General features: G+C 35.8%; 2 protein-coding genes across 3 annotated transcripts; one reads left to right on the forward strand and one right to left on the reverse strand.

Moving 5' to 3' along the window:
- The first annotated feature begins 2,139 nt into the window (after positions 1-2,139).
- LOC121321941 (caspase-8-like) lies at positions 2,140-4,788 on the forward strand. Its single transcript, XM_041261331.1, has 3 exons — positions 2,140-2,385; positions 4,032-4,516; positions 4,677-4,788. Exons 1-3 carry the CDS (start codon positions 2,140-2,142, stop codon positions 4,786-4,788), a joined length of 843 nt encoding a protein of 280 aa, XP_041117265.1.
- A 3,715-nt stretch (positions 4,789-8,503) lies between these two features.
- On the reverse strand, positions 8,504-15,183 carry zswim2 (zinc finger, SWIM-type containing 2). 2 transcript variants are annotated; one of them, XM_041260532.1, is made up of 10 exons: positions 15,116-15,183; positions 14,433-14,605; positions 13,472-13,548; positions 13,215-13,255; positions 12,540-12,759; positions 11,961-12,212; positions 11,516-11,600; positions 11,234-11,328; positions 10,865-11,030; positions 8,504-10,644 (listed from the first exon to the last, which is right to left on the reverse strand). In XM_041260532.1, exons 2-10 carry the CDS (start codon positions 14,580-14,582, stop codon positions 9,841-9,843), a joined length of 1,890 nt encoding a protein of 629 aa, XP_041116466.1. In that variant the 5' UTR covers positions 14,583-14,605; positions 15,116-15,183; the 3' UTR covers positions 8,504-9,840. The 2 variants fall into 2 exon arrangements, with proteins under 2 accessions (XP_041116466.1, XP_041116467.1); XM_041260533.1 differs by having other exon boundaries at positions 15,042-15,123.
- Between the last annotated feature and the right edge of the window lie 11,647 nt (positions 15,184-26,830).

Raw genomic sequence — 26,830 nt, forward strand, 5'->3', positions numbered from 1 at the left:
ACATTATTTTTAATGAATCCACAGGTATAGTTGTTAAAAGCACAAGCCTTTGCAGCGTATAGTGTTCAGCCATAGACAGAGATGTGGCAGTAACACCTGGTCAGATGAAATTTAAATAGCAAAGGCAATTCTCCACAAATATCTGTGCAATCTGGGATATACACACATGACTGTTTGTCACTGCCATATGTTTTAGTGTCCACTGTAACATGAAATTAAAAGTTCCTGCACAAATGTACAGAAACTCTATGATACAGGGTAACCACAAGCTTGCCTTGCGCTTCTAGGAATATTCTGTGACAACAAGTGACATTTCTGGTTAGATTACATTTTTGTCTTAATTTTTTTATTCTTGAGTCACATTTGATATCGTTATATATGTGTAGGTTTAATAAAAATAAAACTGACCCCTTTCAAAGGGATATAGTAGTATTTAACATTTGAGGGAAAACAAGGTTTCAAGGATGCATGGTTGCATGTCCGTCATATATACTTGCTCCATTCACGAGGTTTCAATTATATGGAAGGTACTGTTTTTGTTCAGTGTTTTATACCAAAAAATCAATGTTTTGCCTTTTTGTGTACTGTTTTAAAGTTTAATATAATAAAACTAATTGCTAGAATACGTTTGTGTTTCATTTTCCTACAGTTGCTAATATTCACCACTTTTTGCTCAGATATACTAATTAAAACAAATTTTGCGGTGGAACTAGACGAATGTTATTATAAATTGAGGGTTTAATCGAGTTCCCTAAAGAGGAAAACATCATTTTAGTCACGTAACTTGTTGATCGTTTTCATTTTTAAATCATTAAAATTCGTATTGCAAGCAATAGAATATATTATATATATATATATATATATATATATATATATATATATATATATATATATAGGAGAAACCTTGATTTGTAAACACATAAGACATTCTGTGAAAAAAAAAGAATCTGAAATCCTACAATTGGTATGAACAGCAAGCAAAGTTACTCCGTCAACCTCGATAGAAATTACCATCATAAAGTACGCCCAGTTAACACGTTTCGTAGAGAAAGGTAAGAATAAGTTAATATACTGTACTAATTTTATTTGATAGACTTACATAATATGTCGTTTTACAGTGTTATAGTATGCAGTAGGTTTAGAATTAACATAATTAGAGCTGCGTGTAGTTTACTTTCTCTAACTTAACAGTGCAAGGCGTATACAAAAATTAGTTAAACCTGCTATTTCATATGGACTGTAGACCAGAATTTAACATTTTAAAGTCATACTGTTTTCTAAATTACAATACGGTATGGCATTTTGCACAGTGTTTTGGGGGACAATATAAGAGTTAACAGAGATAATAGATCAGGGAAATATCAAAGAAACATTTTGTTGAGAACTGAGTATGAAGAAACACGAAGTCATTTTCTGTTTGTCAAGGAATTTACAGTCGTGTTCTGAATCATTTATGGTTCCAAAGTCTCTCTTGCAACAGTATTTTAGGTACTTACAGTAACTAGCAAGGAGATGTTCCTTATTAATCAAACGTCTATGTTCCTTTCAAAATTGTGTTGTAAAAATAATAAACACATAGATTTTAATTAATTCTGACGCTTTCTCAATACCCTTATAAAAGTTTACCACAGCAAAGTGTAATAAAACATAGGTAAGCATGTAGCGAACAACGAGGTAAACGTATATATTTTTTAAAAAAAGGGTCAAATCTTGGTAAACTATTGCATAGTATGACCAAGTAAAAACATGTTAACTGCAAAAATCGGTAAACTTATATAACAATACTTTTAACGTGTTTTAAAAGGAAAAACTATTGTACACTCACCTATTAGCTGCTTTTGTTTTGGGATGTAAATAATATTTACATTTTTATTAAAAAAAGAAACAAACTAATATATAGATACAACTACAAAATAGATATGCATAGCCTACTTATGCAATTAAAACATTCAGATATTTGAAATACAGTAGTTTGTATCACTCAGACTAAAATGACAATTTATGTGGGTGATTTATAGAACTGATTTTTTAAAGCCCTATGCAGTAAGCATATCATATTATTCAGACTAGTTCATTTGATAGTTTTTACTTACATATCTATTTTTTCTTTTTTTTTAATTTCAGTGCTAGAAAACCACCATGGAAATAATGAAAAAATATAAACCAAAACTGACGGCATTGCTATATGTTGATCCTATTCCCATTCTTCAGCTTGCTCAAAGCAAGAGAATCATTACAGACAGAGAATACAACAAGATTAAAAGCATTTCAGATTCTGAAAAGCAGGTCATTGAGCTGTTGGACACAGTCATGGGGAAATCCAGTAATGTATCCCAAGACTTTCTGAACATCCTAAAAGATGTCCAGGACACCTACCCTCAATTGGTGGAGTTGTTTCATGAGATTGAAGAAACCCTGTCAGGTATTACTCACCCTTTGAGAATTTAATTTGGTCTTATTTACATTTCAGACATGCAGTTTTATTAAATATAGCTCTTCTTTTCTCTCTCTTTGGATCTCAGTGCACATCTAGAAATATTTTTAAAATGTTTTATTTATTTTTTTGTATTACTGAGTTGTTTACCACAGCAATTTTAAAATAAACATCTGGAACTTCAGATGACAAGGTAACATGATCTATACATTTTCCCTTAGTAAACAAAAACTTGTGCTTTTGCAAAAAGGAATGTTCTTTTTACATCATTTTTGTAGCTGTGTAACAGTATTAGACAAGACACAGGTTAGCAAATGTAAATTAAACAAAACAAAAAAAGCATTTCCTGTGTGACTATATTTGACTATACTGCAACTAGCAGACCCTGTTATAGTAATCTGAAATTTCTTTATATCAGATAATTTGTGTCAGATGGAAATGACCTCACATTAACATTAGCTGTACTGTTTAAGCATTCAATAATAAGAAATAGTATGTGGTGCAGCGCAGGATACACACTGATTTTCACCCCTGTTGTCGTTCAGTAAGCCCACTGGTGAATTCTGACTTCTCATGAAGTATTAGCTAGTATTGTACAGCGCCTAATATGATATCACATATATATATATATATATATATATATATATATATATATATATATATATATATATATATATATCTGTGTGTGTGTGTGTGTGTGTGTGTACTGTATCTTATTAGGTAGTAGTGTGTGAATTTACCTCTGTGACACACAGTCCTTTCTACAAACCAAAATTAAATCCCAAACCTTGTCAAGGTTGAGTAATTTACCAGCCTTTTTTTGTTTGTTTTTGCCAAACAGAAACACATAATGATTCCTTTTTTAAAGAATCGGACATCTAATTTAAAGCAGGCTGTTTATTTGTAGCAAGATAAGGTTACACACCTGTCCTTCAGGTGGAGAGTATATTAATTACTTGATTTATTTTGCAGCATGGTGTTTATCAAATGAGAAGCAAGCCCCGAGGCTACTGTGTTATAATAAACAACAAGCATTTTAAATCTGGGAAAGACAGAGAAGGAACAGACTTTGATGCTGGTGAGAGATCTGTTAACACAGAATATTCCCCCAGTGTTCAACTAGGAGCAGGCAACTCTGGTTCCATCTTTATTAGATACACTTAATTGATTTAGTACTTTGGACCTGGTTAGGGGTATACTTGGTTCAGTTTAGTTATTAAAAGAGGGATGGAACAAAGGCTTGGACAGGAAGTGCCAAGGCTGTCTGACCCTGGTTTAACCCAATCCAAGAAGATTAACCAGCCAATGACTCTTCAACTCACTGAATAAATTGAGTCAGAGTGGGCCAACAGTAGTTTTTGTTATATAACTGGTGAAATTGTAATGTAAAGCCTTGATGGTAATGCACATATTTAAAAATGTACCTGACATTACTATTAGTTTCACCTACAGTGTATGTGTGTGTGTGTGTGTGTGTGTGTGTGTGTATATATATATATATATATATATATATATATATATATATATATATATATATATATATATATATATAACAATTATTTTCCACCCTACAGCATATCTGACAAAGATCTTCAAGTGGTTGCATTTTGAAGTTGAGCAGTACAATGACCAGACAGCAAATGGAATCCAATCCACTATGGAGAGGTATCGCCAGCAGGACCACAGTAACAGGGACTGCTTCATCTGCTGCATCCTCTCCCATGGATCAAAGGGAGCTATTGCCAGCACAGACGGGCGTTTTTTCCCCATTCAGAAAATAACCTCTTATTTTACCGGCCTAAAATGCCCTACTCTTATGAAAAAGCCAAAGGTCTTTTTTATCCAAGCTTGCCAGGGGGTAAAGTGCCAACAGTCTGTAAGAGTGCAGGGAGATTGCGGAGGTCATGAACCAGAAGCAGAACTGGAGCCTGAAGAGGATGCTGGCACCGACACAATTCCTAATGATTCAGACTTCCTCCTCGGCATGTCTACGCTGGAAAATTATGTATCTTTCAGAAACACCTCCAAAGGCTCCTCGTACATACAGGCCCTGTGCAAGAATCTGGAGCTGCTCTGCCCCAGGTGAGTCCCTCCGACATACAGTATACAGTGAAACCAACAATATGCCAAGCGTTTTTAAGGTTGGTGCTACAAGGGGCATTGTAAATAGGCTGACTGGTGGTGACGTCATACCTGGAAGAAGATGGACACACACTGCAGGGTATTAAAATAATTTTTGCAGGAATTGTGAAATCCTGAGCATCCTGACCACAGTGAACAGAGAAGTGAGTGAAGAAAGTCATCCGGGAGCCAAGCAGATGCCAGAGCCGAGACGAAAAAACTGCTCCATCTGATTGCACTGGGCTACTATCTGCTTTCAGAAAAATCAAGAACAAAAAATAAAAAAGATGTTTCTTCCATAAAACCCTATCCATAAAACCATGTGGTTCCCTTCATTTTATTCATAACCGTGTTTTCAGAATGCATTCGTGCATTCTGTAGGTAGTATGAAGGGTATAAAACTCCTTTCTAGTGTCTTTGCTTTTGTTAATTAGACACGGTTGGGTCATTTGATTCCTAATATTATACGGTTTTGTTAAATGGGGCTTTTTACATAATGTAGTTGATTTGATTCCCTCTACACTAAGATTTCCTGTTTCAAATTTGAGAGAAAATCTTGTCCGTAAAGTTCTATTTGTAATTTTTTTTTTTTTGGAATTGTAAAAATAAAAATAAACCTTGACAGTTAAATGCTTTAAGCAGTGATTTATTCCAGTATGCTTTTTTTTATAATTGATTAAGCAAGGTGTATTTTGTAATACTGGCTCCCTACGTTACAATATGTATGTATAGACATGTTTTTTTAAATGAATGTGAAAAAGTAACAGGGCCCATGTTGGCCAAAAAAGTTCTACTTTTGACTCATCTGTCCATAGAACATTGTTCCAGAACTCTTGATGATCATCCGGGCACTGTTAGAGACATTATTCAAACTGACACCTCATACACAACACAGTGAAATCACATACACTAGACACTTAAAACATATGCACTAAACTGAAATCACATAAACTACACAGTGAAATCATATATACTACACAGTGAAATCACATGCACTACATAGTGAAAATGCACTGTAAGGTTGTAAGGTTTATATAAATTGTAATGACATGACCCTGACTGTAGCTCTGTAACTTTGCACGTAGACAAACCACCACCCATGTGTGCCAAGATATGCGAGCTGATTCAACAAGACCAAGATGAACTGGTATAACCTGGTGGTCGTCTTTGTTTGTCACAAGATGTTATTACTTCAGCGAGTGTTTCCTCATTTCTATTGGAAAACCACAAGCCTGCGGTAAAACTAGACATGTAACTTTTTACCTGCTTAAATGATGCAATAGAATCCGAACTCCACATGGTGTACAAGCGGATGGATGAAGCATTGCCCTTGCCCCTTGTATTATGTCTTCTGTAATGTCAGACTTTAACATGCCAGTAAATATAGTTTACCCCGTCTACTCCAGCAGCAAGCCAGTGTATTCCTGTGAGTATTGAATCTAAGGTCTTTAAAATCCAAATACAGTTATCAATATTTTAACAGGAGATGGTTTGGCAGCAGAACTGCCAGTATCAGTTACCTATCATTTATGTGGCTGTTTGAGCATTATTAATTAATGAGTAAATATAAAGTCACTTGGCCACAAAACGGACATGTATGAGAATGAATGAAACATATCCATATCCACAAAATAAATCTTCATTGAAGTCTCACAGGCCCTGTTTAATTCTTTAACCAGATTCTGCTGATAAAGGTAACTGCATAGGACAAAGGGGAATACATTTTGAAGTACGTGCTACAGGTGGAAGTAATATAGTTGCCCTATATGTCTGGGAAGGTGGGTAGAATTACCATGGCCATCAATATAGACCAATCCACTAGCAGCTCCAGAAGGGGTGGCACAAGTAGATCATCAGGTAATTCAATACTTGACATGCAAAATGTTATTCTTGGAAATGGCTAATCTTATAAAACATTTAACTCACCAACTGCTAATGAAATATGATTTCTCCATTGACAAATGGAATGGGTTTAGCATCCTTCAGTGAATAAGCTGCGTCCATATCCCAAACAGCAACACAGAGGGACTAGCACCAATTAAAGAAAGGCAAATCCTTGCTGGCGATGCATATCCAAACCATAATATGATATATCCAAGGAAAGTGTGCTGGCATTAGTCAGGAGAGAACAGTGTGTAGGTGTGCATGTTTAACTGAAGACCTGAAGTTAATGGGATGTTAGTGTTGACTTCAAAATATGGATTTAGTGCTCCAAATACTTTTATGTTACAATTAAATATTTAATATATACATTTTTACTAAATATAACATTACAATTATGAATTGTATTAATGTTTTTGTACTATACATGCATACTATATATCTAACTGTAACAGGGTGAGGAACTCTGTACATTAATTTGTTATTCATTTTTAGAACGGCGTCTCCCCCTCGGCCCCTGTGCAATTTATTGTTTTGTAGGTGATTGTATTATGATTTATTTATGTATGTATGTATATGATGGTGTAGCTGCGTGGTTTGTTATTGTTTTTATTTCAAACGTGTTCTGGCAGAGGCGAGGTTGGCAGCTTTTCCTCTGCCAGGAGTAATTAATAAACTCGTGCAGATTGTGGACGAAGGGTAATATAATAATTACGAGCTAGTTAAACCCCTTGGCCACTGTTTAAAAAGCCTCCAGCTCTCCATGTTATGGGTGGGTGTTTGGAGGAGTAACGGGAGAGCAATAGGAGGAGAGAAATTTATAATTAAATAAAAGTATAGGATCAGTAAAAACGATTGCCCAGCATGACCTGTTTTTGTGTTTGTGATTTTGTTTAAATCTTTTATTTCGCTCTGTGAGCAATATTTATGTTAAACTCTTTTATTTTTGTCTTTAATAAAAACAACGCAGCAAGTGTCTTTTGCCCTGCAGTACTACATCTGTTTTGCTTCCTGCATTCTGGCCTGACGTCACCACACACGCCGTCCTGTCACACTAACATCATTAAATGACTTTTCAGGACAAGAGAAGATTTTATCGATAGAAGCAGCTGATGCCTTAGTGTCAGGTACAGTAGATTTAATGGAATTGGTTGTACAGTTGTATTGTAAAAGTGTGGCAAATCACAGACAAGTGTGGTAAGGAATTGTAAAGCATGGTAAATGCATAATATAAACATAGAAAAAATATGGTAAACTGCTAAATTACCAAGAAAATGTACCATGATAAACTTTTATAAGGAGATCTTAAGTGATTTGCAGTAGTTCAGATACAATACATAAACAATTTGTTTACTATTTTATTTCAATGCAGAATACATTTGAAAATAGTAATTATTAGTTTGTAAGTGTTTAATATGTAAATAGCAGACACATGTTTTGGTGTATTGTTAAATGTTTAAACATTCTTAAACTTCCATCACTGACCCTACTTCTTCCTTCTTATCTCCCTTTATTACATGTGTTTGTATACCATTGCAGACAAGATGACAATCCTGAAGACCAGCCTACAAAGTTTAGTTCAGAAAGTCAAAAATGTAATAATATAAGTGCTGAGATCTCAAAGCAAGACACAATGAGAAAAATCCTGGAGTACACAACTTAAAAATCTGTAGCCAGCAAGGTGTTTTGTGCACTTTTGGAGAATGAACCGTATGTTATGAAAGAATTAGTGAAGAATTACTCAAAAAAATAGGTATACTGTTTGAAAACCTTCCCACAACATACATATTCCTGTAGAAATAATATTATAGGTAATACCTCTGTCAAAGACCAGCTGATTCAGGACATCAGTTTTAAAAGACCAGATTTTTACATATAGCTCTCATTAGAGTTTGCGTGATGTACTGAAGAATTGTGAGATATAAATCTGTTTATCATGGCAAGCCATGAACATGCTTCATGAGCTGAACATTTTGAATGCTTGTAATAATATCTGTGGATTTTAGATCACTGTAATGTCTTAATAATGCTACATAGTTTTTAAAGAATAAATGACTAAATACAGTCATTCTTTATTTAGATTTTTTTTAATGTGTTAGTGAATATACACAAAAGAAGGTGGTTATTGGTTTAGTAAAAAATTGTAGGTGTACAAACTGTTTGTGGTGTAACTATCAGTTTTTTTTTTTGTGTTTCTTTGGTGGAAATTCATATATGGCAAAGAGTTTACAAATAGTACATGCCTGTTAACCACAAAATGACATTGCAAAAACCAATTTCAATGAATTTATTTAACCAAAAACCTGCTAAGTTGACCTCAGTACTGTAAACAACTAATTCACGGGGCGATGGTGAGTGGTAAGTGTAGTGCTTCATGACAGCTTGGAGAACGCAATGATACTTGAAGGGAGTTAAAGTGATAGAGAACCTTATTGCCAAAGGCTGGTCCGGCGACCCAAGACTCGAAAAACACATGGATAGAATCCCCCACTGCGGGGAGCCGTTTACGTGGCGGCTTGGGAACGGAGCTACCCATAATTGATTGAAGGAAGAGAGGACCCGACTCTCGGAGAGCCGCTGCAGCTGAGCAACTTGGGAACGAAGCTACCACCGGGACGGAATGGACCTCCGAAGCAGAGCCTTGAAAAGGAAAAATTAGAGGGACTCGGTATCATGGAACAGAGCTTACAGGAGTCCTGGAGCTAGAAAGAAGTAGAGATTAGAAATAGATCGAAAGACTGCGACACAGACTTTGTGCCAAAAGCTGACAAGGAGAGAGAGAGTCCGGAAATTAGAAGAGGGAAAGCGCACGAGCTGCGACAGGATAGAGAGTGTGGCAGGGGGTCCTGTCTGGCCCGATGCAGAACCTCCAGCTCGAAGGACGTAGCCCAGGGAGGCCTGGGAAAGTGAGCTTCTCTAACCCCCTAGATGGGACTGGTGCAGGGCTGCTGAATCAGAAAGGAGGAGGAGGGGAGGAGGTTGGGTACGAAAAACAAACGCTAGAGGGCGGAAGAGGAAACAGCGGACTTATATAGAAGTGGGCAAGTGATTGACAGGGAGATTAGAGATAGGGGAAGGATAGATGTGACTTACCAGCGCCCCCGAAACTCAACCTAAAGGTTTACACTTATCTTGCTTGTACGAATCACTGCCAGAATAATCTGAACTCCCCAGTTTGTTGACTTTAAACAACAATATCCTCCCTGGATTTTGCTGTGGGAAAGATGTGCAGAATATTTAATCTACACTCACCATAATGATATTTCTGTTCAGTGCCTTGGTACCACATGACAATAGTAATTTAAACAGAATGCTATATTTATTTATTTATTAACTAATAGCTTTTAAAATAGGATACATGACATATGCCTTTATAATATACTGTACATTATATATCGCTTTTATCATTTAGTGTGCAGACGGATTCCTTCCATTGTAAGAGCTTCATCAGTAACTGCTGCCTTAACGCTGTTATATCTAGGCCTCCTGTAGTTCACTCTCCTGTGGGATGTAGCTCTTCCAGGATGGCAAACTTCTCTGCCTTGTACCATACAGTCTTTACTGAGCACGTTTAAACCAACAAACACATTTTCAGGAGATTCTGGACAAACAGCAGAACCGCTAAGGTGACTCTTGGGTCTTCCTCTTACAGCTGAGATCCTGGTGCTTTCTACCAGAGCATGCTTTTCGTTATAAGCTCTATTAATGATCCTTACACTTGTGTCTGCAGAAATAGCAGACCTCTCGCTGACATGTTCAGTTTTTATGGATCCAGAAGAATAACAATTCTGTTTTCCTATACTGACTTCAGGTGGAGATTCTTGGTAGCCAGTTGCTAATCTGTCATCAGAGGTCCGATAATCATGTTTCAAAGGCATTCCACTCAATTGCAGACATTCTAAACCATTCAAAATCATGTCCTGTGGAATTTGACCAGGTGATCTGCCTCTCTGATCTTGTAGTTTATCTCGACCTGGTTGGCTGTAACCTCCAGTAACGCCTGTTCTTTTAATTGAAATTCCTATTCCAGGAATAAACAGTTCTTGCTGCAGCTGATCCTCCTGTCTCAAATGATTTAGCAAAGTCTTCTTGGTTTTTTCCTTGCTTATCATATTATTCCATGTTAAGGTATTGTAGACTACTTGTCCATCTAACGGGCAAGAGTTGCACTCCTGCAGCAGCCAATGGTCAATACACTTCTTGTGAAACTGATAAAAAAAAGATTTGAAAGTGCATAAATAATGTCTTTGCACATTGTGTTTATATAACAAAACAAAGTGATAAATGTAAAACACAACGGATGTATAATTGTCACTTAGTAATCAATTGTCACTTAAACACAGATGTAAAAGCATAATGTTTTTAATGTTTAAAAGTATATGATTATTTTACTTAGATCTTTAGTGTACAAAAAGTAGAAATCCTTACCTTATGGTGGCAAGGCAGTTGTCTAACGTGCTGACCAAGGATAAATGTCTTCAGACAGATTCTGCACTGGTGACCTGGTTCAAGCAGCTTGCTGTTCTGTCTCACCATCAAAAATGGCAGCATCGAGACAATATTTTCAGGTAGACTTTCAGATGTACTGGAATCACTACAAAGTAAAAATGTAAACATGCTATATCAGTAACATACATTCTTCACTATGCAGCTCCTTCATACCGGCCAGTCAATTAACAATGTTTTTACATCTTGTTTTAAAAATATAAGTCTATTTTTATTTGTAAGTTTCTCTTTATTAAAAGTTGTCTATGCAGTATTCCACTTTAAGCTTGCCTTTCATGATGTTGTACTGACATTTTATTATGAGAGCATGAATCTGGTAGCATTAATGTAGGCGACAGTGAATGGCTAGAAAGCTGGCTAACTGGTCTCCATCGCTGGGTCCTTTTCTGAATATATAAAAAAAGAAAAAAGTCAAATCAATACAAGCATGTTTTTCATGGATCATTGTATGACATGACCATGATCTTGGTATTACAAAATAGCATAAATACAAAAAAAAAATAACAACACAAAATCACTATGTGAATATAGGGCAAAATACTTTCTGAATAGAGAAAAAAATGTGTTACTCACCAGACGAAATGAAAAGCTGTGATGAGAATGGCATTGCTTTCTAAAACATTCCTCACACAGGTGATAGTCACAACAGACAGTACATCTATTTAGAAAAACAAGAATGTAGAAGTGATTTTGTGCTTTTAATCCTAAATTAACTTTTTCCCTCTTATATTGCAGTACACCAAGTTACGTTCAAGCACCATCTTCTGTGTAACTGTTGAAAAATTCCCCACAATATAGAATATAGAATATAGTGTGTAAAAAAATTGACAAATTATCTTTACTAAAGGCTGTTCTATATTAATATCCCTAATTATCATGTTCACAAAAGTAATCCAGTTAGATTAATTCTGGTGATGAATAATTTAAAGAGCCTATTGTGTCTGTTTGCATAATCCTCATGTCCTTTAGGAACACTAAATACATCACTTAACATAGAAAAGAAGCAATTCATACATACTTGAAGCATTTGCCATTAATTGGGAAAGCCGTGCAGTTGTTGCATGGAATTCCCAAATGCCTATCTGGTCTCTCCTTCTCTGCTGCTGTTGTAAGTTTAGCTGAGTTCCTCACTTCCTCATACAGATTCTTCAAGGAGGCAAAGTTTTTTCTGCAAAGGGGGCATTTTACCATGGTGTCAGACTGGGATTTGGTCTGGTGATCTGCCCATATCTTCATGCATGAGATGTGAACACTATTTCCACAGCCATACCTGTAAAAACAAGAAGCACTTAATAAAGGTAGAAATATGTAACCAACAGGAGAAAAATAAAAAATCAATGCAGTTTCTCTCTCTCTCTCTCACACTCAACAAATAAATAAATAAACAAATAAATAAATAAATCTGTGCCATCAGGCAAACAAAAAAAAAAAAAAAAAAACCCTAAAAGACCAGTTATGTGCCCCCCTGCCTGGCTGTACAAAACATACATGCAGATCTGTTTGGAATTTGCGATTCAATTTTTTTTAATGCTACAGGTTTCTCTGCTCTATTTACAAAACTTTAACCTAAGCACCAATGATGAGCGTTGTTATGAACCTGCAATAAGACACAGGCAGCTTTTTCTTCAATAGTTCCTCTTGGCAAATTGGGCACACATCTTCAGCATCAATCATCTTCTGCCCAACACATCCATCATCCTCCGTTGTCTTTTGCTTTGACTCTGAAATATTGGCAGCTGGTCGTGGAGTCTTTACATGATGTAGCCCCCAAAGCAATTGGTTGATCTCTCTTTCCACAAGACCCAACTGAAAGCAATCTGCCAAAATATTATTTGTATTTATTTATTTGGCCTTACAAAGTTAGTGCAAAATAAACTTTGAAAGCGGAGACACCAAATGCACCACTTTGGGTAATAACTGCAAATAGGAAGATGCTGTAATCCAGGGGTGGCAGCCCTGGTCCTGGAGTGCCACAGACACTTCAGGTTTTTGTTATCCCCAAGCCCTAATTGATTCAATGATTGGCTTAATTGGTCAGAATTACCATGTGTTCCAGGTATTTAACAATTGATGATTAAGAGATACCTACAAAACCAGCAGGGTTGTGGCACTCCAGGACCAGGGTTGCCTACCCCTGCTGTAATCTACCGTTGACCATGTCTAATTTCTGATAGACAGATAGAGCTGTGGCTTACCTTTTATCAATATTATTAATCTTGTTACATAATTAGGATTTTTAAAAGCTAAAATTACAAGTATCAGTAAAACTTACATTCATGCTCTCGCGGTAGTCTGAATTTCTTTAATAAAACCCTTAAGGGAAACCAAACAAACAAACAAAAACACTTCATTAGATATAAAGCGTAATATATATATATATATGTACAAACAAATAAGATAAGGGGTAACATAAATAAGTAGAATATCTGTTCATTTTTAAAAACTGCAATAGTCACTATTTTTTCAATTAAAACGGGCATGGACATGTTTTATATTACGTCAATTATAATTGCATATAAATGCTCTTACCAGCATATATGCTTGCAGAGGTCTTTGTCTTTGAAAAACACAGAGCAAGTACAACAGTGAGGGTCTCCTAAACATACCTTAAAAAAAAAAAAAAAAAAAAAAAAAAAGTAATTCCACAAAACACTGCACTTGTCCAAATGATCATTATGACTAGCACAGGAAAGGGTTACATGTACTTTAAGTACGTTCTCTGTCAAAAGACTAATCCAGTTACTCTGCATTTCTCATAAACAAGGGTGCACTGTGGGATTGTCACAATGCACCTTTTTAATGCCAAATACCAACATGTTTTTAACTAATCAAAGCTGATTTTAATAAAGAGTATGAAGTATGTGGAAGTTTTGGGAAAAGGGACCATCTTGGAAGGGGTTATTCATAAAGGGTTACACATAATCATAGAAAAAGTATATTAGTTTAGCTGCCAACTTTATTAGGACTGGTTTGGCATCGCCCAGGTGTGGGCATGTCCTCCCAATATACCCTGGGTCTCTTGATTGCTCTGGAAAGAATGGCGTATTAAAATCATTTTTGCAGATCCAAACAGCAATACCGAACTTGCTCCCCGAAGCCGCTGGCACACATTCACCTTGCCAGAATGGTATGCGAATAGTGAGGAGCATGACAAAGACTTGAGCCATCTTCCATGGCCACCACAATCCCTGGATCACAATCTAATTCAGGATATTTGGTATGAACTTGAACAATGCATTTGTCATCACGTTTACTTATCTGCATCAATTGCAGAAAATATTAATGACAGAAACAATAGCATCCCTGGAGACAGCTTTTCTAGCATGGTGGAGTCAAATTAAGGCTGTAATTAGGGCAAACAGGCCCAGCCCTATATAAGCCACAGGTCCTAATGAAATGGACTGCTTATTTTGAATGTACTGTTATTCAGACTGAGACATCTAAAGTAAACACTTGCTCAAAGATTACTTTCCAAAACCATTTTTCTTACCTTAAAATTCCTGGTTTCTCCCTCTTCCTTTAGAAGAAATCCAGTGGGACCAAACTCTCGAAGTATAAATATTGTTGTATTTAAAGCTTGGTCTTGATGCCAGCTCACTAAATCATTGATAGTCCTTCTCCAGCAAGTGTTTCGAAACATAATGTACAAAACAGATGGTTACCCTGCCAGGAAAAATAAAATAAAAACAATACAAATAAAGAACCAAAACTGAAATGCAATAAACAAATCTGTATGTTAAGTTTCTCTCTCTCTCTATCTCTTTTGGGTTTAAATATAAACATATGGTGGCAGGTTTATATGGGTGAGTTTTCTTTTTTGTTGTTGTTGTTTTTTATGTTAAAATGTTAATATATTAAGAATTGGAAAATGAAAAAAAAAAAAAAAACGCTTTGTATGAAATTATACCGAATGAAAAGAAAACACAAAATTATATACAAGTTAGAAAGAGCTTTTTTCGCATGGGAATGATATAAGGGAAATTTAGAGACAAGTATAACACATTACAGTATATTATATTAATCCCAATTACGCGAATGGATTTGGGTTTATGCTGCTATAAATATAACAATTAAAACTGGAACATTTTAACGAAATTACCTTTCGTTTGTATGTTTTGATAGCTTAACGTAGTTGTTGTAGTTTTTTTATTTATTTATTTTTTTTTTACTTACACTACCCCTTGAAGTCAGTCACGACACAGCATTCCCAGGTTACTGTTTGCAGCGGGTACCATAGTAACAGTTACATAACTGAAATCCTAGCCAGATGGCCACGTGTTCCACGAGAAGCGTCTGATCATTGACGTTCGTCATAGTTGAATATACCGGTAGTTCAGTTGCAGTTGCTTGTTTAAAATGTGGTAATGCGTTTTATTATTCACTATTCTCTCTCTCTCTCTCTCTTCTCTCTCTCTCTCTCTCTCCTCCTCGCTCTCTCTCTCGCTCTCTCTCTCTCTCTCTCTATATATATATATATATATAATACACGCAGGTTTCTAAAAGCCTCCTCCTTATGAGTTTCTTTAAAATTGCTGTTGAACATTTCTGATTATCAACAATTTCATTTTGTCATTGGACTCCATTTAATTTATGTTGGATGAAAGAGGAGCATTAGACCTACCTGACATGCAATATATTATGAGGCATTTGTCTAAGCCAGATAACCACTCACATTTTTGATATCAGTTTAAAGTAAATACATACAAATAAATAAATACAAAGAATACCATTAGAGCCAAAACCACCACTAGAGGGCACTTTTGTTTAAGAAAAGAAGGTAGGTCATAAACAAGAACTGATCAGTTGGATTTTGCTGCCCCTCCAATAAAGAATGCCTTCAAGGCTTATTTATTACAACCTTCTACAATGCGAAACTGTGAAGGAACAATATGATTAATCAATTAGGAAAATTACACTGTATGAGCTGCAGTATGCTATGGTCTGGAACAGAAATAGATTGATGAGTCACAGAGATGTATGAGTTGCTTATGACCTAGATAAAATCAATCTGTTGTATTGTCTTGTCTTATAAATTACAATTCCTCTGATTTATTTTGAGATGCTCTGTCATCTGTTGACCCCATAAAACCCCCCTAAATCAATCCTATCATTTTGTCATCATTACACCATACCAGTGCTTAGGATACTGCTAGGCATGACTAACAGCTTCTCATATGAAAGTAAACTAGGGATTTCATTTTAAAATATGGGTGTTTTTTCTGTATTTTTATTTTTTTAATACTACAGTATTGATGATGATTACTAAATATTCTTTATGCCAAATCAAATCAGTCTCTGGTAAAATGTCACCACATGCTATATATAGCATTAAAATGTATGTTTTGGAGCTGGTTGTCTAAGGGAAAATAATGTAGTATTGCAATTATTATTATTATTATTATTATTATTATTATTATTATTATTATTATTATTATATTATAGTATTTATGATTTTTTATCCAAGGTGACTTACAGAGACTAGTCTGTGTAAGTCTCTTTTAAATACTACTGCCAGCCCACAATCAAATTCTGTTCAATGCTTTATTATGATAATAATCAAGAGGGCTGCTATTTGCATAATAAATTAGTCACGTGAGAGGCAGTTCATTCTCTTTCTCCAAGCCCTGTAAATGATCTAAATGATGTAAATGAAGTCTCTGAGATTGTCGTTCACAGCTACAGCAGGTAACCTGGTCACAAACGAGATGTGATTTGTTTTGAATCCAGTAGGAAACAAGTAAAACTGTAAATTACAGATTTGGCCATCTATACCAAATTCCCACTGCCTAAATAATACATGATCAACAAAAACATTAAAGAATATTAAAGGTATGAAAAATATCTTGCTCTCTACCTTTCCCTAGCTGAAGCACCTGCAATTCATTACATGTGGTATTCAGCCTTGCACCATGGTCTGGACTTGAAAAAAACTTTATCAGGTGTGATGGAATTGATTGGCGCAGGACTTGATTCAGTTGGTGACAGAGTAGATCAATTTAATCCTGTTTCAGGGTTGATGTAGAAACCCTAGAACAGTCTACATCAAAATTAGATACCTACAATGTAATGTATATTCTTCATGACATTTAATTTTATTTTTTTTACCCTTTTACTGACATTTACCAAGTAATTCTAATAAAATGTTAGCATTTAAAAAATAACATTCAGGAGAGTTAAACCTGCAGTGTGCATTCTCATGTTCAATTGTACACTGAAATGTACTTGTATTAGGCATATTCCTGCTGCTTGACATCGTGATGTGATACATGAAATATTCAAGCTCTATTATTGCCTAGAATGGAAAATAAATAGGATATTCTTTCAACATAACAAACTTACACTACCTTTTAATAATATGTAATATGTAAAACTCTTAAATAAACACATACAGGGAAAAACACAATTATGTAAGCATAGTCATTGTAATGGATAAAACATGGATGAAAGAGACCCAGTAAAACTATATTACACACCCACATGATAAAACAACAACCTTGTATTCTCGACTTTTGAACTTTTCTGATAAATGACAACGTTCGTCCTTTCTTTGACCTAAACTACCAAAAAAAGAAAAAAACAAACAAAAACAGAAACCCAAAGAAAAACAAACAAACAAATAAACAGCTAAAGAAAGCCTCTTTTTAAAAATCAGGGACATAAGGCAGCCCTAATGTCCTTGAACAATATTACTGATTATTCAGTCTGAAGTCTCGAAGACTCCTTAAAATAAATGAAACCTTTTTCTGATGTCAGAGAGTCATCGTACGTCAGTGAAATGCATGTGGAAGTGTGCAGGGCAACACAAACTGCCCTTAAAATCAACTGTCTGGATAAACAGTATGTTGTTTTGCCTTTTCAATTTGCAATACTTCACCCATAACTTTAAATGCTCAATCATATATCAGAATATGTAGAAGAAAACATTTGTCTAAGGTTTTACCTAGTGTCTTTACCATCATCTTTACCTAACCATGAATTAAGAAATTATTGAATAATGAAACAACAAGGGGAACGCTGTAAACATTTGTTGTTAAGACATAGTTAGTCTGTTGCAATTACCAGTGCAAGCAGTACAGGTAGGGCATATTTACAATATTTGTAGATTTATATTGCACTAAGAGTAGGACCGTCCTCACTGTGAAACTAATTTGGTTTTTGAACTCAAATCAAATCAGACAATTTCAAGATTTTAAAACTCCACCCTTTCATAGCTTCAGTATCATTATTATTCTAGCCTTACAGTTATACGCTTGTAGTTTTAAAGCAATATTTTGTTGAAGCTTCAACAGCACTGTATGGTTTATTATTCTAAAAGGTATAACCTAAAACAGCACTAGAACGCCCACCACCTGCTGATGACCACTTTCTAATGTCTGTTGTCAAGGGGATGCAGCGTTATAATGTTCTCATGATGACGTTCTAAAATGTTTATGTTTCATTAAGGACTCAGCCTTAACTGAATGAGCAAGGCAGGCTGCCACACAAGGGTACAGACCTTTTCTCATTATTTTTTTTATTGCTTAGCGGTTTCTTCAGTCCTGTGGGAGGGGTAGGGATGCAGTGAAAACATACAGGGAGTCTTTATGACTCACATGATTTGTCATTTTGATGCTAATATTCAATTAAAATTCCAGGTGCTGTAGGTAGAACCCTTGGCCATTTAAAAACAAACCTTATTTATTTGAATGTCTCTGTAGAACAGTGAAATAATGTGGCACATAAAGCCGTGCTGTATTTTTTGATTGAATCCGCCCTTAGAGATGGCATAATATGGTAATGGTAAAGTTTCAACCCGAGCTTCAGTAATATACAGTATTCTGTCAACCCCCTAGTTCTAGTAATGTACTATATCGGATCATAGACTGGGGGAGTCATTGTCTGTTGCTGGCTTTGGCTGTTTTATGAAAGACAACATCAAGAGGGCAAAACGAATAATCCATCTTAAGCAAATATTATCCTTGTAGTTTTTGAATAATATGCAATTACAGACAACGGCTAAGCTCCTCATTCAAATTTGTTTATATATCCTTTTCAAAACAACTTTATTCCTGAGGGAGCACAGCAGATTTACTTTGTTCTCCTACAAATCAACCTGTATATGATAGCTTCTCACAGAACTGTAAAACAGATTGCTCCTAATGTAACTTAACTAGAAACAGATGATGTCTCTTAGAGGACAGTCAGCAACTTGAAAATAGCATATTTAAACCTATATTAGTGCAACTGAAATACAAGGTCAAACATGTATACAGCAGTATGTCAGTGACAGGTGGACAGACACAAATTAAGTGTTCAGTTTCATTATATAACAAGTGTTGAGAGAGCTAGTGTTGAACAATGTTTTCATGTTCAATGCTGCTGAGTGAATATTCTTTTTAAAGCATATCTCATTTTAGAATCTATCTTGGAGTCATTCAAATTCAACGAACTGCGTTGCGCTGCACATGCAAAGGAAAGTCATTTCTTCAAATGCACTTTTTAATTTAGATTTAAACATACTTCCTGTTGCACGCGTTGTTATATAAACACAAAATGGTGGTTAATTCACTCATCCTCATTCGTGGTTGTTCCATCCTCTACTCCATATGCTCAATGTTGCACACATGCTGATAGACATTTCAGAGACGCAAAGTGAACAGAACTTCATCTCCCTTTCCCTCCAAATTCCTTTTGTCCTTTGAAGTTTTTGTTGGATCAAGATAAGTCACATTTTCAAATAGGTTAATTGCATGTAATGTACTGTACTGTGGGGCACCCGAGAACATTGTGCGCACTTGCATTTTTGCTTTGAATTTCTGTGATTTAGTATCATTCTGGTTCAAAACAGGATATAAAAATGATGTACAAACAAAATGCATGAGAGCTGATCAAAGACCGGAGAGCTCATGTGGATTTTTTTATGATGGATTTAAGATCTAGGTGGTCTAATAAGTAGAAAGCAGTGCATTTAAAGGAGACCTCTGTCTACTACATCTTAGAAAATCCATTATTATTATTATTATTATTTCTAAGACAACTTTGACTTAGATATTAATGATCAATCTTCAAAAATTAGAGATTTTCTGGGATGTTGTATACCAGAACCTTTTGGCTCATGTCCCAGAAACACTTGAGGTATACCATTATGACAGACTGTGGTGGTCGATAACCCAACTCTCAGAGAGAAGACAGACTTCTATTCTGTTTATGGAAAAATATGGCTGTCCTTTTAATCTTCAGCTCCCCCGTTTGATAAAAAAAGACATGATGCATCATAGTTGGTCGTTACTGCCATGTGTTTCAAATAAAACAAAGTTCCTTGCTCTCTTAAACAAAGTTTGTATTTTCGGGGGGGGGGGGGGGGATTGGTGGTTTGATGATTTTACTGTCAATTGCTTTTACATTAAGCATCATAAAAGGTCTATATAAAGGTCTATATAAATTAAATATTTTAAATATTCCAAACGGGAATATACTACATGCTACCTACCCACTGTGGCTCATGTAACACCTTCAATAGACAGTATCTAATTTATTTGCATCACGACAAACCTTTAACAAAAAAAAAAAAACAGCTATTTATATTTCTGTTTGTATTCCAGGTATTGTTGTTTACTCCAACAATCATGGTAATCAACAGAAAGAATACTTGTGGCACAGTTTCTTGTCCAGATATTGGAGATCCTGGCTGATGAGAAGTTTACTGATTTAGTTCAGGCTTGGTGCAGACTTCATTTTGTAGGTCTGATGTTTTTGTTTTGTCCAAAGTGTCAGAATTGTCACTCTGTGATTGCTCAGTCTATTAGATTGCTTTGGTTGGCTTAGATTGCTCATTTCATTTTTACGTCATAAAACTATAAATTTCACAGAGTGTCACAAAACCATTTTCTAAAAAAATAAAAAGTCACCAGAAAACACATTTTCTATTTACATTATATTCTCCCGATATAAGTTGCCTAAAATGTGTTATTGATAGTTCATCAAGAACGTCAACCAAAAACCAAGGCTGAAACATTTTAACATTTAGCTACTGAGTCAACTCTTTAAAATGTAAATTGTAACAGTGGAACTTGAATCGATATTGAAACAATCTTTAAAAATGTAACAAACTTCTGCTGGAAAAAATTGTTTAAAATGGTTTGCATTGGTTACAGAAAAAAGCAGACAAAATAGATTTTTTTAAAAAAACTACCTTGAATGACAAATTCAGCAACATTTTCGAGTTTTGTAAACCTTTCAAACATGTGACGCATTAATTAAAATGACTGTGTAATTCCCATAGCCTATTTTGCTGCCTCTAATAATCCCAAAATATAAAACACAGGAGAAACATTAACTGCAAACCTGAAATGACAAAACTGAAGCACATAGGCATAGATGTAACTTAGTGTGCCAAGCAATTAAGGCTGTGGAGATTAGCAGCACCACAAGAACAATGAAACATTATATCAGAACGATGGCCACTGTCCTCAAGCAGGTAGCAAAAGCATTCAATAACTGAATAAAATAAAATAAAATTCTAACCAACAAAACAAAGATAATGATACACCCCCCCGTTGAGACACCGGTAAGTAACATCTTTACCGTTAGTAGAGGTGCAGTGGTCAGAATTCTCAATTAGGAACTGTTGGTTTGAAAAAGTGTTTGAAAATGCGCATCAACATTCTCAGATCGGAATGGGTGAAGCCTGGTGTTCCTGGCCTGCTAAACTACACCTATGCCTCTTTGTGTTTTTCTTTATACACAGTGTACCTTTCTAGTAGTATGTAGAAATGTCATTGTACAGTACGAGGAATTCACTATTCATGAAGCCAGTATTTGTTTGACCCTGTTGCCGTAGTAATCAAATGCACGGTATTGACGCCGGACCGTGTAGCTACTGTAGCACTGCTAATTGATAAAAGTATGGAGACTAATGTAAAATATTGTAAGGAAATAAAACGCAAATTTCTCACGGTAGGCAGTCAAATACACGATTTCCTTGACATTCGTGATACCGTGAATTGTCAGGGGCTCTACACAAGTAATACATACAATTTGCGGGTACAGTGACCTACAGTGGAAGTGCTTTTGATAAATAAGGGCATACCATGACCTGAGGTGAAGCACACTTGCGCTGTGTAGAGACATTAAAGTCAATGGGGTTTTTTTTTTTTGTTCGAAACTAAAGGTCCCGGTAGGTTGTTTTGTAGCAATAGAATATTTATATATATTTTTTCCGGCCTAGTTTTTTTCTTACCGGTATGCATACTGGTGTGTACTGCCCCACTTTGTCCAATGAGTTTCCATAATAACAAACACTCTGGCCTAATTCAAGCATGTGGACTTTTCCATTTTAGGCTTTTTGAACTTCTGTATTATTTAGTCATTTGTGGTCAAAGTATGAAAGCAGTGCAGTATGAATATATTGCACATTCCCATATCTAAAAGAACATATTTATGACAGACAGCAGTAACCATTAAACTGGTGCTTTCAAATGGATTGGAAAGTACAGTGGAGTAAGAAAGATCGCACACAGCTAAAAATATTGATGTTGAATAAATACAGAAACTGGAGTTCAAGCCTGCTTTCCCCAACTCAGCTATCGGTACATGTTATAACATTATAATATAACATTTAACCAGTTGTGGCACCTAATCTCATTCTGTTTACAGCAACTGAATAGACCCGGTTTTATCCTAACTACATTCATGTGTAAAATGTAATTATTCTAAAAGCATAGAATACAATTTATGTCAACTATGTGTAAACATAAGAAAGATTAGAATGAATTGATACAGTTCAGCATATATCTGACTGCTTATACAATTACAGGATACAAAGTGATTTTATATATATATATATATATATATATATATATATATATATATATATATATATATATATATATACACACACACACACACACACACAATTATTTCAGGGTTAGTTTACATTAAGTTTGAATTAAACAAATATGGCACCAGCATTATTTTATCTTCCAGATGCATGGTATATAAACAGTACTTTGAAATGTTTAATTTACAGAGGACTGTGAACAATATTAAATACAACGTCTAGAATCACAGATAAGCTAAACATATTGAATATGTACAAAACCCTTTAAACACATTACATCTGAACATGCTAGAAGGCTTGTATAAAGTTCAGAAGTATTCTCGAGAATATCCTTTGTGTATTTAGACAAGCATATGGTCTTTATTTACTAAGTAATTTTTTGGGGTAAATAAATGACTTCCCCTTGAAAGTACAAAATGCCACAATATATACCTTTGGCACAAAAAGAGGAAGACTCTGGTATTAAAAATACAGTAAATCAAATTTTGTAAAGGTTTAACAGAATTATAGGGAAGGGAACATTTGTTGGATTGAATTCTACTAAAATGTTTTTTTTTTTTTTTTTTTAATTAAAAAATAAACCTGCACATCCATACATCCAGTAATGTGATTGTGTGCCATTGTGAATCTCTATACTTGCTGACAGTTTTCCTTTGGGGTTGAGCTGAGTGGAATGTAAACAGACCAACGAGAGAACAGAGAGGTTTAAAATCCTGTTATACCTAGTTGCCTGTCAAAACATACTGTGTCCTATTTAAACCATTGGTATTTTTGCAATTATTATAGAATTATATAACTATATTATGTAAGTACCATTCTTTCACAAACTACATATACTCATTCCCCTCCACCAGCCTCCTAGCAGGCTGACTCCTACAGAATGGTAACCCCATAGTCTCAACACATATATAGGTAGGCTCAACCTGGGGCGAATGTAGTGGACAGAAAGACCAGAGTAATAGACAAGAAACCATGACCAAATATAGATAAAACTGGTCAGCAGCCACGATTAATGGTCGGGGGAGAAACATTATCGGGTGTAATAGCATATTTGGCTGTCTGGAGCCAGTGGCACCACCAGGATCCACCTAACACACTGGACTGGAGGTGGATATCATTATCATGAATATATATATATTATATAATATATATATATATATATATATATATATATATAAAATAAAAAATAATATAAAATAATAAAAAAGTACTGACGTAGAGACTTCTTCTCGAAAGAAAACCAAAACATCTTTCTTTTGTTTGTATCTGAAATCCACAGTTTAGGCATGCCATCACAAGCGCGAGAATCCTTTTTTTGTCAAACATCACAGGAAATGTGTGTTATTTTCCAGTGCAAACAAAACCACTCCAGTTAGAGGTGAAATCGGAGGTCAGTCAGCTTATTAAATGTAAGGATCAAGTTAGCTTTAGGTGGAAGACTGTAGTGTATAAATCAGCAGTAAAATGTCATGTTATCTAATGTAAGTATGGGGATTTAAACAGCAGTGACTCAGGGTGACAGAAAGACAATGATTCTTGGTGGTAAATTTCCCTCTCGACCTGCAAAGATGTTAAGTAATGGGAACAGAATACTCTGACTACATGAACCGACACTTTGTTCTGAGGGTTAAAAGGAAGTCGGTCATGTAGACTAACTCATGTACATTAACTCATTGACCCAGAGGGCAAATGATGTGGCAGCTGCAACTGTTTACCAAGCGGTCATGAGTGATGGTATGAAAAGGGGTGAAGCAATGTATCTGTTCCTTCATTTTTGGTTATTAATAAGGGACCTGGAAGGACCTGTATTTGTGGGGTGAATAATCGTGAGCGTGGTTTTGTTCTGTCTATTGTTGTTTGTAATCACTAGACGGCTAACACAGAGGCCAGCACAAACCTGAAACAGCACTTCACTTGTACCACTGTAAACTGTATTGCACCACAATCACTAATTCACGCACTAAACTGACTCGTGTATGTGTTTTGTGTTTAATGTAGGGATACAATAACGGGACTATTATTTTGGGACCAGCCCAGAGATTATAAATGTAAGCAATTCACACCGCTGCATTACTTACCAGCATTATTATTTACTGTTTGTTTTGCCATGAGGCACTGGATTTAAGAATAAAAATAAACAAACCTTTTTCACCTGGATTACAATTGTCTGTGTGTTCTTTGTCTCACACATTAAAACACAACAATTTATATAATTTTTCTTGGAATAGCGAAACTGGGACTTAGCTTTCAAAAAAAAAAAAGATTGATCTTGAATAAACTGACGGCTCAGAACCTAGAGATTCGAGTTTCAAATTATTTATTTGCTTTTTGTGTGCTCTAGACTTTTTGGTTGCATGTTATACTTGGGTTATAATATGCATATTATGCTATTTGATATTTTTTTTAAAACAATTCAAACTTGGAGACCTGAGTAGTCAGGCAGGCAGTGATTTCACTAACAATAAAGACATGTGTTTTAAGCAACCTTTTATTCACACAAAGAACAAATTAAAAGCTTAAATAATAAAACAAAGTGGCAACCCAGACAAAGAAAGGACCCCCTACCTCTTTCTGGGTTTTACACAAATAGTTGTTCAGTTTTGACCGACTGACCAACCGACCGACTCTACAAGCTCCAGCTTCCACTTGTCTCTCTAACCAACCCTTTTATATTATCTTTTATACACCTCCATTCTGGGTGGATTAAATGAGTGGAGCTGGCTACAACCTAGAGACCAGCTTCTTCCACACAATCATACTGAATATATTACATGGCTTTCGCCATCTAAAAAATATTAACTAGATACCATTTTGTGACACATTTGTTTGTTTTCAGGTCCTGGTGCACAAAAAGAAAAAAAATAATTAAATTGAGAATATATAGCCAGCTATCTGTATGAGTTGCCTAATTGTGTTTGCTTACTGTTTGAACATAGGATTTGCCCACAACCTAATCCTTACTGCTAAAAAGACTGTAAAAAACAGCTCAATAACGCAGTATCACTGCTGATAAGCTTGTGTGTTATCAAAAGTAAATATCAAACAGTGAACAGAGTGGAGGAAATTTGTAAAAAATCTATCTCTACTGAAGTGTAAGCGGTACAGAGCTGGTCATGCTGAGAGATCGGAAAAACAAGAGTCCACGCATTTCCTTCACTCGTCTGGTGGACATGTTATTGCTTCACAACAATTCTCTGTCCTACGGGAGAGTGAATTCCAACACAAAAAGGGCGGTGCACAAAACAAAAACAAAACAAAGAGTCAGTTTGCCCAAGACAAGAGCCGACCGCTGTGCATCGTGTTCTTACTCTGCCCACTTCAGTCCGTCTCTCAGCTGGTGTGTTCTGTCACTCTTCCTGATCACAGGAGAAAAACAGTTATGGTTCTCAAGTGCTCTGACAACGGCTCTGAGAGGCTCACCTCGCTCTTTTGTTTTCCCTACTCGACCAACCGTACAGCTATCACTGTTCAAGAAAACCCAGAATACCTTTGTAGCTACCCTTATCAAGATTACCACCGCAACCCGACTTTAGACCTCTTGTTACCTCGATTTCCTAAGGGGCAAGTATCTTACTCCCTTTCAATTCGAAGACGACCACCAACAACATTAGGTATAGGATATGTCTGCCTATTGGTAGGTATTTTCTGAGCTCTCTATACCAGAGCTGCCGATAGGCCCCTTCCTGGGATGATCCCCTCGGTCCCGCCTACTGAATGATTAAAACAGTCATACTGAGAAAGCCATTTCTCTTTTTGCCTCTCAAGATGGTAAGGTAAAACCCTCTGTGTTGGTATCTGAGCGTATTGTGAAAAAGAGCTTCAAGTCTACTGCAGTTCCCTTGCCTTTCAGGCTGAAAGCTGGCTTGCCGCTTTCACGGAATCAGTGACTCCTGGTTTAGCCTTTTTCTTTCTTTCTTCCTCAACCACCTGCGCGCAGTTGCGCTGCAAGCTGCTGCTTTCCTATCTGTGGTATGTGCGTCGACTGCCTGTGCAGTATTGATTTAAAAGAGTGAGTGTTGTTGTCTTTTTCCAGCCTTCACTCGTGTGGGAGCATGTCCTACACCGGGGCT

This window comes from Polyodon spathula, chromosome 10 (genome assembly GCF_017654505.1).
Source record: "Polyodon spathula isolate WHYD16114869_AA chromosome 10, ASM1765450v1, whole genome shotgun sequence".
Lineage (NCBI taxonomy): Eukaryota > Metazoa > Chordata > Actinopteri > Acipenseriformes > Polyodontidae > Polyodon > Polyodon spathula.